Below are 16,393 nucleotides of genomic sequence, written 5' to 3'. Positions count from 1 at the left end.
CATGGCAAAAGCCAGTCGACCCATACGCACGATAGAACTCGATACAAAGACTGGTAGCCGCCAAACGGAAAAGTAGACATGTCAATGGCTTGAGCCAGAAATGTATTGAATGAAGCTGTGGAAGCTGACGAGTTAAATGCAGTGTACACCTTGTTCAAGTGCCACACGAGGATGGACGAAGCAGCGTTTGACATTTGGCGAATTCTATTCCTTGTGCTGCACGTGAAAGAATCTCGCCCAAAATGCAGATCTGGTGCAGAGTCAACAGCAGTGAAGGTCATAAAAGGTGCATTTGTGCCCAGTCGCCAGAAGTGAGAACGGAGCCATTATCTCTTTACGTATGGTAAAACACATTGTTGCTGCTTCAGTGGATATACACAGTGCATGCAAAGTGGAGTGGTGGCATAGCGATTAGGGCACACTTCACTAAGACCCTAACAATCTCGGTTCCATTCCTAGTAATACAATTGGTTGTCTGAACTTGGCCTTGGTCTCCCCTAGGTCTACTCAGCCAAAGTTAGTATCTGGTGTGGTTTGTCAGCGTTGGCCACACAGAGGTGATGTTGCTGGCTCGAACTGCGAGTTGTTCAAGAGCTGCTGCATTGCAGCGATGGACTGAAACCAATCTGCGTGGAGCTTCGAGTGTTAATCCCCTTCACATGTGTATGGGGTTATTTTTTCCTGGTACTACAGTTTCATCCCACATGATGACAACAGACTCATTCGTGGAATCAGTCAGCGAGGCTTTCCTGGATAAATCAAGGGCATTGTTGCTATTCTTAGTAATTGAGGTCAAGCAGTGGAGCATTGCTTCGTGCACTCCACTTATGAATCCAGCGACTTGAGTTTGATTCCCCAACATGGCAAACATTGGTTTCATCTAAACTGGTCCCGAGCCCCCCATTCACCAAATGGCAGGGACCAGTATGGTGAAGTATGGTCAATCAACCCCCAAGAAACAGCATGGCATGGGCAGAGATCCATTCATTCCATAACATAGGGTTGCAAATGATACGTTTAATTCGTTTTAGTCATTATTTAGATACAGGAAGTTTAGGCAAGGGCGACACTGGCAAAATCACCGACTGGTATACAATAACAGCGTTTGTAGATATTAACTGAGAGCGACAGTTTACTTTGTGTGTAGGGCTACGACTTGGACTTTGTGTGTGTGTGTGCACACACATACTTGTACGAATTATTTTCAACAGTGGCGGAGTTGGTAACAGGTTGTGTTGCGATATCAGCGGGGTTTATTTCACGACATTGTGAGCTGGTACTTGCACGCGCTAAAGTGTGAACACTCTGGCGAGAGAGACAAAGGTGGTCGGGAATATGTCGCTGTGATGTATTGGCCATCATTGATTTAAAAAAAAAATGTTTCCAACAGCACTAAACGCAAGCCATCCAACCAGGCAGGAAATTCGTAACCATGTCCAAATGCGATGAATAACACTGCTGAAAGTAGGAGAGGCAACATTGTCAGTTGATATTTCAAACGCTCGTTCATGGAATTGGCCAAACATTCCGATGCAAGACACTCCTGGCAGAGTCTGGAGACACAGTGAGGCTTTCCTGGCTAAATTGAAAGCGTTATTATTTTAACTCGGACACGACTACTCCTGGTCAGCGTGGAAGAGTCTTCCAAACTGCCTTCTGGAGGGGCTTTCAAGAGCTTCCTCTTAGAAGACCCCCTTCTGCCAGCAGGAACACAATCAAGCAATCGCAGGGCTGGACATTTTACCTCATTATACTTTAAACTATCTTTTTAAAAAATGGTTGATTAAAAACAAAACAAATACACTGGTCAACAAAAAAAAACATTTTTTTTCTGGCCTGGACTTTTGCAGCTGTTTTAGACTAATTTCAGGGTGCTGATTCCAAATCTGATCTCAGATTTGCTCTATCATATCATTTTTATGCTATCGGCATAGCCCATTTTCATTGATTTTACCCGAAATTAACTCTGTCACTTATGATTGCAAGTTGTTGCGAGTCGGTGACTGCTTTAGTGTTAAAATATGGTGCTGTATTTTTAGGATAGTGTGTTTATAATATCATTTTATGTAGATATCCACATTTATTTAATATGTTTCTTCTGCGGTTTTTATTGAAAATGCAATATTTGATATCTCAAAAACCTGATGTGATAGACAAAAACTGGTGCCAGATTTGGAATCAGCACCCCAAAATTACCTTAAAACCGTTGGAATACTTTATGCCAGAACAAGTGTGTTGACCAGTGATATGAATCGGTCAAATTGCATTGCCGCTTAAACTTACAGTGGGTTATGCATATCTCTCCAGTTGTGGCCCCTTGATAAGTGATGCAAATTGCTTTTAGCTAATTTAGCGGCCCACTACCGCCACTGGTTAATGTTTGTTGATTTTACTTCAACAACCCTCCAGGTGATGATGGGCTGAGTCTACCCTCGACTGGATATGAGCTTTGCGACCTTGAGTTAGCGAATGTGGCGCTTTAATCAACAGCACACAAGTATTAAACTCCATACACTACGAATTGTGTATGGACTAAATATTACAATTCATCCCAAGTTTCTAATCCCCCTCCCAACCCCTTGCCCATATCCGAGCTGTTCCCTCAGTACACATCCTTGGAAGTGCACTTTGTCGTCACCCAACACACTCTCACTGCTATTAGTGCCTCCGTAAAATATCTGGCACTCGTAGGCATTAGGTTTGTATGGTAAACAAAACCTGGTTCACTCTACATTCCATGCTGCAGCCAAAGGTATGGCACCTCCCCGGTACATATGCCCACCTCTCATTGTGGCTGTTTTCATCGCTGGGCAGCATGCTTCAACTGTACATACGTATGTTAAACTTCTTCTCCATCATGCGTAGCCAACCACGCTAATCGGACACCCACAGACTGCTGAAAAATCAGCAGAAAGTTTCTACTGATTTTACGTTCAACTTTGACATTTTGTACCCGCTCCCCCCCAAACCTTGACCCCGTCACCCCCGGTCGCAATGGCGCTCACCTCTTCGTGCCTGGCCAAGCTGCCTCTCCCCACGTGTCCCCTCGTTACCCCTCTCTCTAGCCATCTTCACCCCCACAATCCCATTAGTACCCCCGACCCCCTAAGCCTTACCCCATTCACTCTGGCAGCCGCGCCACGGCGGCGAGATGTTAACTGCCTCGCCTGGTATACCGGAGGTCGTGAGTCAACCTAAAAGTGGGCCAGGCCTCGTACATGTCCACGCAACCAATTACCGCTGGTGCAGCATTCGGCGACAAACGCTCCATCGCTGCAAAGCATGAGAAGCAACAAGCGAGCGCATCCCCCCCATCCGCCCGTGTGATATTCGCACTGCATTTCCCCATTCGGCATTCTTGCGGCACAGCGACACTTCCGGCAGCAGGTCAACGCGAATGCCCCGCGCCGTCATCGCCGGGGCTCACGGTCGACATTGGCCTTGGTCGCCCCAGCGCTATAAATAGCTTCACGACAAAAAACAAAAGCGGCGGCCTCGTTGCTCCATAGGGCCTTCAGACGCGGGACATGAATCAAGGTGCGGCGGCGGTTGTAGGTTGGCCTCTGTATTAACAAGTGGATCTGGGGTACCTGGAGAGCTCCGGGTAGCGGGCGGGGAGGGGTCTGAGTTAGTGCACCAGAGGAGCATCTTTCCCACCCCCGTGCATCTTCAGACACGAACACAGATCGATGGCCAATCGCTGGCCAAGGCACGCGGAGGCAACAGAAATGACGGATCGTCTGCAATCTCGGCGCGATTGGAATGCGGGCACCGTCAATGCCGCCCCGAATGGCGCGATCTATCTAGAACTTGACGCTGTGAGAACAAAAAAAGTACCACGGGCCGGGAACACAGACCTCTTATACAACAATTAGGACCTGTGTATGTATGTTGAACTTCGTTTGTGCTGTACGTAGCCAAGCGTGCTAATCGGAGGTGCGATCTGTGCACGTGGATGCTGCTGCTGCTGCGGTGTAATGGTTCATATACTGGAATTGGTTGGATTCGGTTCGAATCCAAAGAAATGTAAAAAATATATATTTTTTATTAACTTCTCGCCTCTGGCCAGCCAGCAGTATAGATGGATACGTGCCAGTTAGTTGATCGGCAGGTTGCTTGTGAAGACGTCTAGTCGAGCGTGGAAGAGTAGACCAGATATCCTCAAAAGGGGGCCCACTAGAGGTACCTCGAGTGGTGGCACTTCGGCCAGCAGTGTAGTGAGCGAGCAGTTGCGGGGCTTTCCCGCTTGGCTTAGCAGTAGCGCATTCACCGCTTGTTGCAGAGGTTGACGGTTCGAATCCAGCCGCTGCCCTGGTTAACACTGAGGCGCCATGGTGGTGTGATGTAAACTACCTCACCTGGTACACAGGAGGTCGTGGGTTCGATCCCGACCCTGATACCTGTATATTTGGGGTTTGCATGTTCTCCCCGTGGTCGTGTGGATTTTTCTCCGGATCCTTCGGTTTTTACCTCCACATATAGAAACGTGCTTTTAGAGTATTTGGCTGCTATAAATACCCACATGATAAGCTACTTCGTTGAGCTATAATTTGTGGCCAGGTCGCTTCTGAACAAAATAGCTACATAGCTCAGAGGGCCTTGCTGGTAAAATAAAAGCCAAACGTTTAGTTTTCGTTTAAATACTGCGTGCATAATAACCATCATACACAACGTCTGTTTCACATTGAACATTAAAGATCCCCTGACCTCGTTCACAAGAGAAGGTCATTGTGTGCCGGCGTCACGATACAAATGAACCAAATTCGAAGACTTCCTTCCCAAATTCTTCAATTGGGATTATGCATAGCAATCATCGCCCCATACTGGCAGAGTAATGCCCCGTTTCTCTCGTGCAAATTGAGACTACCCTGGTCTCGTGAGTTCTCATCTGGTTCATCAAAATAAAGGTTGGCAATCCAAATTGAGTTGTTTTTTTCAATGCTAGCATATACATTATCATAATCTTTATTCAAACTGGAGGAATCCTATGAGCGATGGAGCTCTTTTTACAGGATTCCAGTAGGACAACAAAGACATGGAAGCTAACAAAAAAACACACTTAAATAGGCCGCTAACAATCCGAGCAGGAAAGGCCGAGAGATTCTAAAAATGAATCTCTGATAAATTAATTGGCCGAACAGGAAAGCGAGCAAGTGCCGTTTTGCATCAGGGCACACCGCCGCCTTTAGCTCCCGAACACAGCGGCAATTCAGCCATCGTGACACAAACTTTAAAAACAAACCACAGGCAGCGACTGCAGTTTCCTGCTGTGGGAGCGCGTCCTGTAAGCGATGACGGTCGTTGTCCAAGTGTCACTTCGAGGAGCTTACAGCTGTTGAAGTTTGTAAACTAATTGAAAAGTTTAGTGTCTTGTTAATTTGGCGAAACATTAAGAGGAGAGTACATTTTGAGCAGTGCGTTTATATAAAAAGAGTATTAAAGAAATGTGAATTTAATTTTGGATGTTTTGGGATGATGAATAATCGAAACTATAATTTTGAAAATTATCTCCATGCATTTTCATAGACTTATGGTGTGTATATTCCAATTACCTGCTATAGTAATACAATTGAATATTTTTATTTATTAACTTTGTTAATTATGTGGTTTGTATAAATTTTATTCTGTCGATGGTGAGCACAATGGTGAGCAAAACTCAACTTACACTCCAGAGCTTACGGCTTACATTATATCATCCGGCAGGGCTGTTAACCCACCCCCACCTCCTCCACCTCTGTCCACCCAGCAGTATAAGTGGGAACACCACCACAGCCGACTGGCAGGTTCTGTGTGGTGGGGTAAAGTGTGGGCACACTCCCGTCCCATACAGCGGTGGAATTAAGAATCTTTGTTTCAGTTGACAATGTTGCGATGGCAAACACTTGTGTCGAACTAAATAAATGTTAATTCTAGATTTGAAGCTTTCGTGACTGCAAGGATTCATACTCTTAGTTCTTTCGGTAAAGTCACGTAGGTAAAAAATGAAATTAATAAAAATAAAACAATACAAATCACAACGTTTCGGAGGCAACACAAGTCTCCGTCATCAGGTGGGACCGTTTTATTTTTATTAATTTTCATTTCATTTTTTACCTACGTGACTTTTACCGAAAGAACTAAGAGTATAAATAAATGTTGTTTTGTTATTGAGCTGCTATGCTTCAGGAGGGGAAACAACTAAAATAAGCCCTGCGATCACTCAGTAGGGCAAAGCTTCAGAGATTGGCAAGGCATTGCTTTTTAAAGGTTAAATGGAGAGACGCACAATGAAGTTGGTTGGCTGCTCGAGCAACGATGCCAACGGACCGGAAATAAAATGAGAAAGTCAATTTATTTTGGCCGAGCACGTGCGATGGTTAAAGTTGATATCGCGCGTCGCGGCGCACACGATGCGAGAAAAGTTCACTTCTCCTACAAATGGTTAGGAGGGCATTTGCTTTGACATGCGCGATGGATACACACAGCTCACGGGCGCGCGTCAGCCAATGATGTTGGCCGTAAGATGAGCTGTGCATGGCGTGTCTTCGTCTGATAAAATTATTCTAAAAACACATTTGGAACACGATTGTGGGATCAAAAAAAAGTATGTTTTTATGCACTCGCATGTAATGTCATTGAGCCGAATGGTTCCTGTGTAATAAGTAGCACAAGGTCAAATGATTAAAAAGGAGTAAGTGTGGGAGTCTTTTGTTGTTAGTATCAAGATGATAAAAAAAATGCTGTAGACTTCCTGGCAATAATACAGAAGGTTCAAACTAGTTTCGAAAAATGTAGCAATATTTGGAAGAACGCAATTAACCAGGTGCAGTGTTGACTGTTTTGTTGGCCGACTCTCTGTGTTGTATTGCATTATTTTTCCAAGTTTCCTATGTTTGTTTTCTCATTCATTTGTACCTGATGATGGTTGCTTGTGTTGCAATCGAAACGTCGTATTCTATTACAAATCTATTTATTTATTTCTACTGACTTTACCGAAAGAACCAAAGAGTGCATCTATTGTTAGGCATCAAGTCTGCATTAACCACGCGTGCTCGCGTTAAAACATGCAAGCAAACATGCTTTGACAATGTACACATTGCCCTTGAACATGATTGTCTCGTCATTACATATATCATAAAAAAAAGTTTTCACAGAGTGCAAAGGCAACTGACACATACTCTGCCCAACTTCAACTCCCCCAGGGTGCAGTGCGAGGGCTGCCACACCGCCTGCGAGGAGGGGTGTTGTCACGTGTTGTGTATTGTCGGGGGGGGGGGGGGGCACGTCAGGGGCGGCAATGAAAAACACTGGTCTCGTGGTGAACGCACTGCGCTATCAACACGTCCACCTCGACTTTGATTCACGGCTAGCGATATCTGAATCTACCCTCGGTGCCCCATTACCAACCCGCACTGAGCCAACCTGGTGGAGTACGCTCAAACAAACCCCTGCGACCAAACGCGGCGTGGCGTGAGCCTTCGTCTTGCAGTGGATTGCCAGTGAGCTGTCCATCATTACTGCTTCACAATATCATTACTTTTACTGACAAATTGTCTTGCTAACGTTTGCGACCGCGTGACGCTGTCGGAGCAGAACAGCTCCTTCGTGCCATTGCCATGGAGCGGCAACCAACATAACAAGAAGAGCCCCTTTTTTTCAGTAAAAAAACTAAATATTTCAAGAGCAGCAATGCATGTGAATATGTGGTCCTTAATAGATAACGTCATGAAACAAGTCGTTGAAGAGCTGCACGTGGCTGCGGATCCGCAGGCTGCCGACCCCTGGCCATGGCCAAGCACCGAGCCATCGAACAAAGACGGCGATCGCATCGCGCGCTTTCAGGTGCGCTTCTGTGACCGTCTCGATCGCTCTTCCTGCCGATGTCAGGAATCCACTGGAGCCATGCACTTTTCAGCGTGGGTTGAACGCTCATTCCTTTCGAACCGATAGGCACGGTTGTCAACGTGCGGCGCGAAAGAAGTTCAACACACACAAACGTGCACCGTGCAGCGCAACTACTACTTATCCCACCTCGTTTTGTGAAACTGGCTTTCGGGTAACGACACGCACACACATGCGCAATTACATGCGTACACCCGGCAACGATACGAATCCGCGGACTTACCACTGGACCGCACGCCGGACCGTGCGTCGCGAGCCCAACCACCCCCCCCCCCCAGCCCCCACGCGTGCCCTCTCTCACCTTGACACCCCTCCTCCGCCTGCTCGTAGCCGGGGCCGCAGACGCACCTCCCGATGGGCACGAGCCACTCGCCGTCGACGCTGCAGAACATGCGCGGCGCCTCCTTCTCGACCGAGTTGTCGACGCACGCCCCGCGCACCTCGATGAGCGAGGACGAGTCGGCGCCCGTCACCGTGTCGGGGAAGACGGCCAGGCCGCGCACGGTGCGCGGGCAGCGCTTGTAGTAGACGCGCACGGAGACGAGCGCGATGCACGCGCCCACATCCTGGAAGGCCAGGTGGAAGCCCTTCTTGGCGAGTGGGCCCACGTCGCGCACTTCCGTGTTCAGCTTCATGATGCGGCCGCCCAGGTCGATCTCGGTGAAGCTCTCGTCCGCCGCGATGGTGTCCACCTTCACGTACTGGCTCTCGTGGATGCCGGACACGCGCTCGCTGTCCGACTCGTGGTAGTAGACGTTGAAGGTCTCCTTGCACGTGCCCGGGATGCCCGGGATGCTGTTGCAGTCGCGCAGCGTGAACTTGAGCTCGAGGAAGACGCGCTGGGCGCCGCCGCGCGTGATCCAGTTAGTCCGCAGCCAGTTGTTCTGGTTGGGCTTCATCACGTGGCAGACTTGGTACGTCCGAATGGGCGTGTAGAACTCATCGTACCCGCTTATTTCTTCCCACTGTGTTTGTAGGGGCGGGGTGACAGAGGAGGTTGGTGGGTGGAGCGTGGGGGGGGGGGCGATATTTTTGTTAGTGAAATTGGAAGATCGGGAGTTTAAAGTCTCATGATTAGAATCAGAATCGTTATTTATAGCTGGGGAAAACTGATGAGCTATGAATATTTTTTTTTCACAAATGTCCAGTTGCAGCGGGTCATATTATCGGGTCGATTCAGCTCCTTGTCACCCCAGGATTCACATTGCGAGCACCACTTTGTAAGGAATCGACAACGGTTGCTCTATGGCATATTGGCCCCCGCCATAGGAATGTGCAATTTCCACCAATGGCTTAGGATGGGAAATTAGATGAGCACCTCCAAATGCTCAATCGAGCATTATGGCACTCTGACTTGTAATTCAATCTTTGGCCTCTATGTACAGTACTTTTATATAAGATTCACAATTGGATACCTCAGCATCATGCAATTTAGTCGCCACACAACAAAATATATAGATTCATCAAAAGATGTATTATTTCATGGTCATCGTGGCACAGATTGAATGTTGTCCTTCGTCACACCTCCGATTAGCACGGTTAGCTTCGGAGGGTTCGAAATAAGCTCAACGTGAGCACGTACAAACGAGACCGTAGATTAGAGACCATTTTTGGTGACTCGAGTACCAATGTAGAATCGGGGGTTGACTGACCTCGACCTTTTGGACCCTATGAGTTCCACTGCTGCCCAAGGACATGGGAGAGACAGTTACTTCCATTCGATCAGATTGCCGGCCTGCCATACAAAAATAATGTACATGCCCAGGCTACAACTGCACAATAGATCACATTCAGGGAAACACAAAATGGAGATTGTTTCGTGTCTTGGAAGATCAATGAGACGTTAAGTTGATAGGCAGACGGCTGCGCTACATTGTGTTCTATTTCTATACGTTTCAACCCAGCCCTACATGTATTTGTCCAAGTGGAAATAATACAAATGATAATTGAACAGTCTATTGATGTAAATTAAAAGCACATGGAGATGTGCCCACATTTTAAAGGACAGCGGCCCGTTTCGGCCACAAAAAATGCATTATGTTACGGCCAAGACTAACGTTACTGTGGTGTAATTGCACAATTTTAGGCACGCCTTTCATTGCCAAACTCGGCTCTAATTAAAACATCGCAAAGGCTCTTACAATGTTGTGGGTTTAAAACTCAATCAGTTTGAAAAATATCACTTCACCCTGCTGTCTGGCTGTGCTACACGTGTGCAACTTTTAACTCTAAAAGCGCTTTGCTATGTCATCAAATTTAAACTGCGATTTGGTGCCATTCAAATTGCCTTGCTGATTGGCTGCTCAATGTGAAATGCATGTTACAGAGACTCCCTTACTTACGAACAAAGTCGATTTGTTCGTAAGTCCAACTTTACTCCTGTCGATTCCAAACATGTTGTACGGGCATGTACACTAAACACGGGGAAATGGATTTAAAAGTTGTGTAATCTCCTGTAGACGTAGATGCCACCGGTTCTTCATGTTCTAGAGAAGTAGATGCCACCACCGACATCTATTGCGCGGCGGTTGAACTTACGACTCTCGGTCTGAACAGGCGACTGGACATACCGACAGGTTTGTTCGTATCTCTGAAAGTTCGTATGTCGAATGTTCGTAAGTAAAGGAGTTCCTGTATTAACATAAATTGCAAATGGGAGCGCTATTTGGTTTCGTTTTTGCATGCGAAAACGCGTACTATATATTCACATATCAAGGGCTGGGAAATTAACTCACCCTGTATTATATCCTCTGTAAAAAAAAACTATAATAGCAATAATGTAAATTCTTTCCCGGAAAAAAAGGCTCACAGCATCCTCCCCGGATATGGTTTGGCACCACAGTCCTGCACAACTGTGTTGTTTGTGACCGAAAACCGGAGTGCCCGGAGAAAACCCACAGTTACGAGGTGGTGCCACTCAGCACCGCCATCTCCTGACCACCCCTGGCATCCCCATGCCAACAAAACACCTGGTGGTGGCACCTGGTGGTCACTCATCCAACGACCGACCAGGCCCAAGCTGCTTAGCTTTTTAGAAAATGATCACAATTATTCCGACAATAGTCGCAACAAATTAAACATTATTTTAATGTTTTGCTGAAAATCAGAGGATCTCCTGGTGATCGCTGGCATGTTGTATGAGGGGATGTTTTTACACGATTCCAAGGACTCTTTTAGGACTAAGTTGACCTCGTGGAGGGCCAGTAAACATTCCAAAACCGGTGTACATGGCCGGAAATCAATCCCAAGTTGTGATAAGCACTACACCACCACTCTATACTAAATATAATAAGGTGAAGAACCCCCATATAGCTTAAACTAATGTTGGAGTAAGTGCTGTTGGTGAGCACCTATTAAGGCCGGGACAGCGCACGAGGAGGTGGTGTGGCCAGGACCACGCCTGGCCGCCTTTGGCTCCCCATTTCAGATATTTACACACAGCACCAGCTAATTATTTAAGCTTGAGTCGACCGAGGTTAATGCCCAGGACGAGTTCAATTGATCTCGACCTATACACGCCTTGGCTATGAATCAAAATCAAGTTGCTGTGTTTGTGGCGCGGCGCAATAACCACTGCAGCCACCACTCAATACGACAACGACGCACTCACAAAAACAATGACAAAGATCCCCCCCCCCCCCCGTATGACCTGAACAGACTGTCCTGTTAGCCAGCAGCTATGAAGGCCGGAACGGTACACGAGGGGGTGGGTGGCCAGCACAACGCCCGACCGCCTTTGTCTCCCTAGTGGCAATGCTTGCACACCACACCAGGTACTCATTTGAGGCTGAGTCGACCTAGGGGAGGCCCGGGACCGGTTCAGATAATCGTCACTGGTGTTGGCCGTGAGTGGGAATCGAACTCGTGTCGCCGGGTTCATAGCGCAGCGCGCTAACCGCTGCACAAAAACATACACGCTCACGCAGGCAGAAGAAATTAATTTTAATGAAATGTTTATTTATTTAATTTTTTACCTACGTGACTTTACCGAAAGAACTAAGAGTATGAATACTTGCAGTCACGAAAGCTTCAAATCTAGAATCAGAAGAAATAACATTTGAGCCAAAAAAAAAAAGCCTGCACTCATACAGTAACAATATCCGTAGGTGGTCCTTTTTTTTCCCTTACCCCTTCAGGCGGCGAGGCAATCCAGCCAAGTTCCTCCTGCGCGGTCTTTGAGTCGAGGATGTTTACTGCAGGAGACAAGGCACAACATTCAGCCCCGAACACCTGGACACAACGTGGGGATGTTGCAGAGCGCGAGAGGCGTGCGAGGGGAACGTCGCTCACACGTCGGGTTAAGACCGAGCGCGAGGTCGGCGAGAGACATCAAGTCAAACACAAAGAGAGTCACGTGTTTTTTTTTTGGTGAAGTGTGCGAGTGAACTCTGCACCAGCAATGGCACAATGCCATGCATTTTCCAATACTCTACTCATGGTAAACCAAGCTAGTAGGGTCGTCTGTCAGAGAACACTAATGGGAAATGTCGTTGTATCACTGAAATAGTATTCTCTGGATTATAAGAGCCCTCCGTATTTAAAATTTCTTATTTTCAGGAGCATTTTATACTCGAGAGAATACGGTGTTAAAAAACAGTAGTTCACGTAAAACAAACGATTATTTAATAATGAGGCTAAACTGTGAAGTATTGTCTTTCCCATCATTGACAGAAAACTGTTTTTATCTCACTAAACCAGTTATATGTTTACAGGCACATTCGACTCAAAACAAACTCCCTCTGTAACTACCGTGGATGGGCCCTCCCAGGCTCCAGGAGACACTTGAAATTCCAATAAGGCCCCGTGGATGTTGTTGAAATCGTATAGGGATTTTTTGTGTTCGTAATGGAAGAGGCTAGAACTTTTCACCCAGAGGTCAGCTGTCTGTGGGAGTCGCTGGCAGCGATCCAGAGGGCCAACTGAGCGCACATGCTCACTGCACATGTCAGCGAGCCAGCCAGCCAGCCAGCAGCTTAGCCAGCTTGTCAATGGGGAAGGGGTGCTGACAAGCTATCCGTCAATAACAATAACACTAATTAGAATGTTACAGTGGTAATTCATTAGAATGCATCCGGAGCGGTGTGTGCTAGCCTTGACTAAAATGTAGAGCCTCAATATCAAAACACACAATACGTGTTTTTTTAATATATATAAGGAATTATGGGAGCGTGAGTGTTGGTAGCGGCTTGTGGAAGCCTTCATCCACCAGTGGATTGAGCATGGCTGATTATAATAATAATGAACACAATTCATATCGTGCGTGTATTTCATGAATTAGACTCATTGTTCGAACGGGAACGCGGAGGCTGAGAAAGTAAATATGTGAGAGCCTGGACAGGTGAGAACTTGAACCAAGTGAGAGACTGAACCAGGTGAGAGCCTGAACAGGTGAAAGACTGAACATGTGAGAGATGGAATGGATGTGAACGTGGACAGGTAAAAGCCTCATCCAGGTGAGAGACTGGTTCAGGCTCTCAGCTGTTCAGGCATAAGGGGAGGTTGAATTATTACATGCTTCATAACCAACATGTGTTCGTTTGCTTATTCACCAATTCAAATTGATTCTCATGGTTGTCATACACACATACAATGAGATCAGATGCAATTATTTCAAATTTAGTCTCTGTGCTATGTCTAATTGGTTTGTGGATGCCTCGCATGGAAAAGTAATAATCAAACGTGGGTTTTCAACCCACATCACGACAGCCTACATAATTGTGCTGAATGTGTATTGTTACCAGTCTACCGAAATTTGCCATCTGCTGAAATGTGGATGTTCAAGATCCCATGGCACCCTTTGTGTGTGCCGATGCCACAGCCCAATGCACCGAACCTGACAACGCAATACAAGTGTGAGCAGATAGTGTTGCGCTGGCAATGTAGAGTGTGTGTTTGACAACAGGTGACACTTCTATTTGGTGATAACATGTTTGTTTACGATACCCACACAGACACGGCCTAAATAGTTGCACAGTGTCATCTGATTTCATCCCTGTTGGTCTCCAAATAATCACAGCTCCATTTTACAGGTGTCCTTTCATTATCAAGCACTCATGGCTGTATAAGCGCAGTTAAACAGCGTGTGATGCATTTGCCGATACCTGAACTGGATTATAATTTGAGGCCAAGTCACCCTAGAGGAGACCCAGGTCAGCCTCAGATACCATGTATCACATGTGATTTGTGACTGAGAATAACAACCTGATCGCAGGGTTTACGATTTTTTTTTAAACCAGATAAGGCCCGCTGAGCTACACAGCTCTTTTTCAGAAACAACCTGTCAACGAATGATAGCTCAACTTAGTGGCTTATAACGTGGACATTTGTAGCAGCCGAATCCTCTAAATGGATGTTTCTAAAATGTGGAGGGAAAAACCGGAGGACCCAGAGAAAAATCCACGCGAACATGGGGAGAGAGACGTGCAAACTCCGAATATACAGCAGGCGTCAGGGTCAGGATCGAACCCACGACCTCCTGTATACCAGGCGATGTAGTTAACATCTTGCCACCGTGGCACCCCTGATGAGGTTAACTCATTATCAATACCATGAGACCCTGGAACCACGCCATGCTCAACTGAGCTCGCACCTCGACTGTGGACTGCCCGAGAAGGAATGTCACATCCCCAGTTACACAGGGGATCGGTTGCAAGTGGGAGATTATCAGTTTGTTCGGAACCTTTGATGCAGACGATGCGCCTCAAATTCGCGCCCTAGAGCAAAGACAACAGTTATTCTAACAAGATTCGCAGGGTTAGTATTGTACAAGGTGGTCCAGATGTATTGTGGCCGTCAATTAATTGACGCCTGCCATTTTTTTCCTTTGAATATTCGTTTCTGTTTTAAATAACCTTACCTAAAAAAAAGATATCCACAACTCGATCTCCCGAGTGGTCAAGCTCATACACCGCACGAGATTATAATTTGAGGCCAAGTCACCCTAGGCGAGATCCAGGTCAGCTTCAGATCACACGTATCACATGTGATCTGTTCCCAAGAATAAACAAAAACTTCATCACACGGTTAGCTCATCATGAACACCACAAGACCCCGGTTCTCTCCCATCAAAATGAGCCCTTACTCAATGCTGTATGGCGAAAGCCACTCGTTTACTGTGGCCGACAGCCTGACTCGCAGATGGACACCTCAAGTGCATTACAATGTAGATTACAGCAGAGCTTTTTTTTAATAATCCTACGGGGTACGGTTAGAGCGACTGTGTGGGTGTAACATAGAACCCTGCAACTGACGGATGCAGCCAGAGAACTTATTCTATTTTTTTTTGTAATCTGCATCAATCGGGGGGCTTACTGGTCCCAGCCCAACACTAAAGGCCAATTCTCCACGCTTATTTAACGCCGCTGCCAGCAACAGACCCCCTTGTTATGCATGCAGTGGATGTACCGGCGTGTATGTGTATTCCATATATGAAGAAGGAAAAAAAATAAGGGCGCCATCTGGGAAACGTTGATGAAAAGTAAGGGATTATAACTAGCAGAGCTGTCATTGCTATGGTTTTGCACATTCAAAACACGGCCGTGTGCTTTGACCTGCAGTAAGGCTTGATGACATGGCCTTTCATGAGTCGTTATTATTCGTAGTACCATTGATAAAGGGGCCGCGTGGGTTTCAAGCGAAGTGGACGATGGCCGTCTTTGAAATTCCGAAATGCAAGAGCGGGTTGGGAAGCGATCGTTTCGCTGAGAGCTCTTGCGTTTCTCAACCCACGATTATGGGAGTTTTTTTTCTCTCCGCTGGCGAGGGATTTCCCTTTGCCGCTTAGGTGTCTCGTGTCTGCAGAAAAACTATCACTTTAAAGAACTCGAAAAAAGCCCACTTGGCTCAGGATTTTTTTTTTTTGTGGACTGCACTACAATTCCAGTGACATGGATTTACTTCCCAGACAGGATTCGTCATCAGTGAAAAGTGGTATCTGAACCCGTGTTGGGCCTCGCCTAGGTTGGCTTAGCCATGAATGCTTACCTGGTGTGTGATGTGCAAACACCCTCACTGCGTAGTTCACCACACTGGTTTGTTATGTTTCATGTCGGCCCGAGTATGTACTCACTAACAGTGCCATGTCCTATGAGCTGTATGGCTACAATTGCATTTTGTCAAGACTGTTTCATTATCAATACCACTATTAATATATATTTAAGCTTCTAAGCTAATTGTTGCGTGTGTGCATGTGTGAAAGTGTCTACTCCTAAAGGAGTGAGTGAATATTAAAATAAATATTTATTTGAACCAGAAAAGAAAAATATATATGGGGTTAACCAACTTAATATTTAAGACAGTTTGTAAATTAGCATATATTCTTCAGTAAACAATTGGTCTCTGCACCACCTGATGTTTTCCTGTGGATGGTTTTCTCATTGTTGAAATAAATAAATAAATGTAAATGAAACGTACGTGTTTTTATTATTTATTTACTTACTTATTTTTAACAAAATTAAAGAGTATCCCTTCTCAAATGCTAATTGGGGCAGCGCTCATCACTGCCATCGGGGTG

General features: G+C 46.2%; 1 protein-coding gene across 3 annotated transcripts in view; it reads right to left on the bottom strand.

Annotated features, from left to right (window-relative positions):
• Positions 1 to 16,393, bottom strand: part of LOC144945028 (ephrin type-A receptor 4-like) — a 105,789-nt gene that overhangs the window by 72,620 nt on the left and 16,776 nt on the right. For all 3 annotated transcript variants that reach the window (XM_078873200.1, XM_078873202.1, XM_078873201.1), the window contains exons 2-3: positions 12,010 to 12,074; positions 8,183 to 8,846 (exon numbers count right to left, since the gene is read on the bottom strand). In XM_078873200.1, the coding sequence (XP_078729326.1) occupies positions 8,183 to 8,846; positions 12,010 to 12,074 (729 nt within the window). The remainder of the gene's footprint in view (positions 1 to 8,182; positions 8,847 to 12,009; positions 12,075 to 16,393) is intronic.

This window comes from Lampetra fluviatilis, chromosome 36 (genome assembly GCF_964198595.1).
Source record: "Lampetra fluviatilis chromosome 36, kcLamFluv1.1, whole genome shotgun sequence".
In the NCBI taxonomy this organism is placed as follows: domain Eukaryota; kingdom Metazoa; phylum Chordata; class Hyperoartia; order Petromyzontiformes; family Petromyzontidae; genus Lampetra; species Lampetra fluviatilis.
Note: the sequence above shows the minus strand (reverse complement) of the source record. Positions and strands in the feature narration are given on the sequence as shown.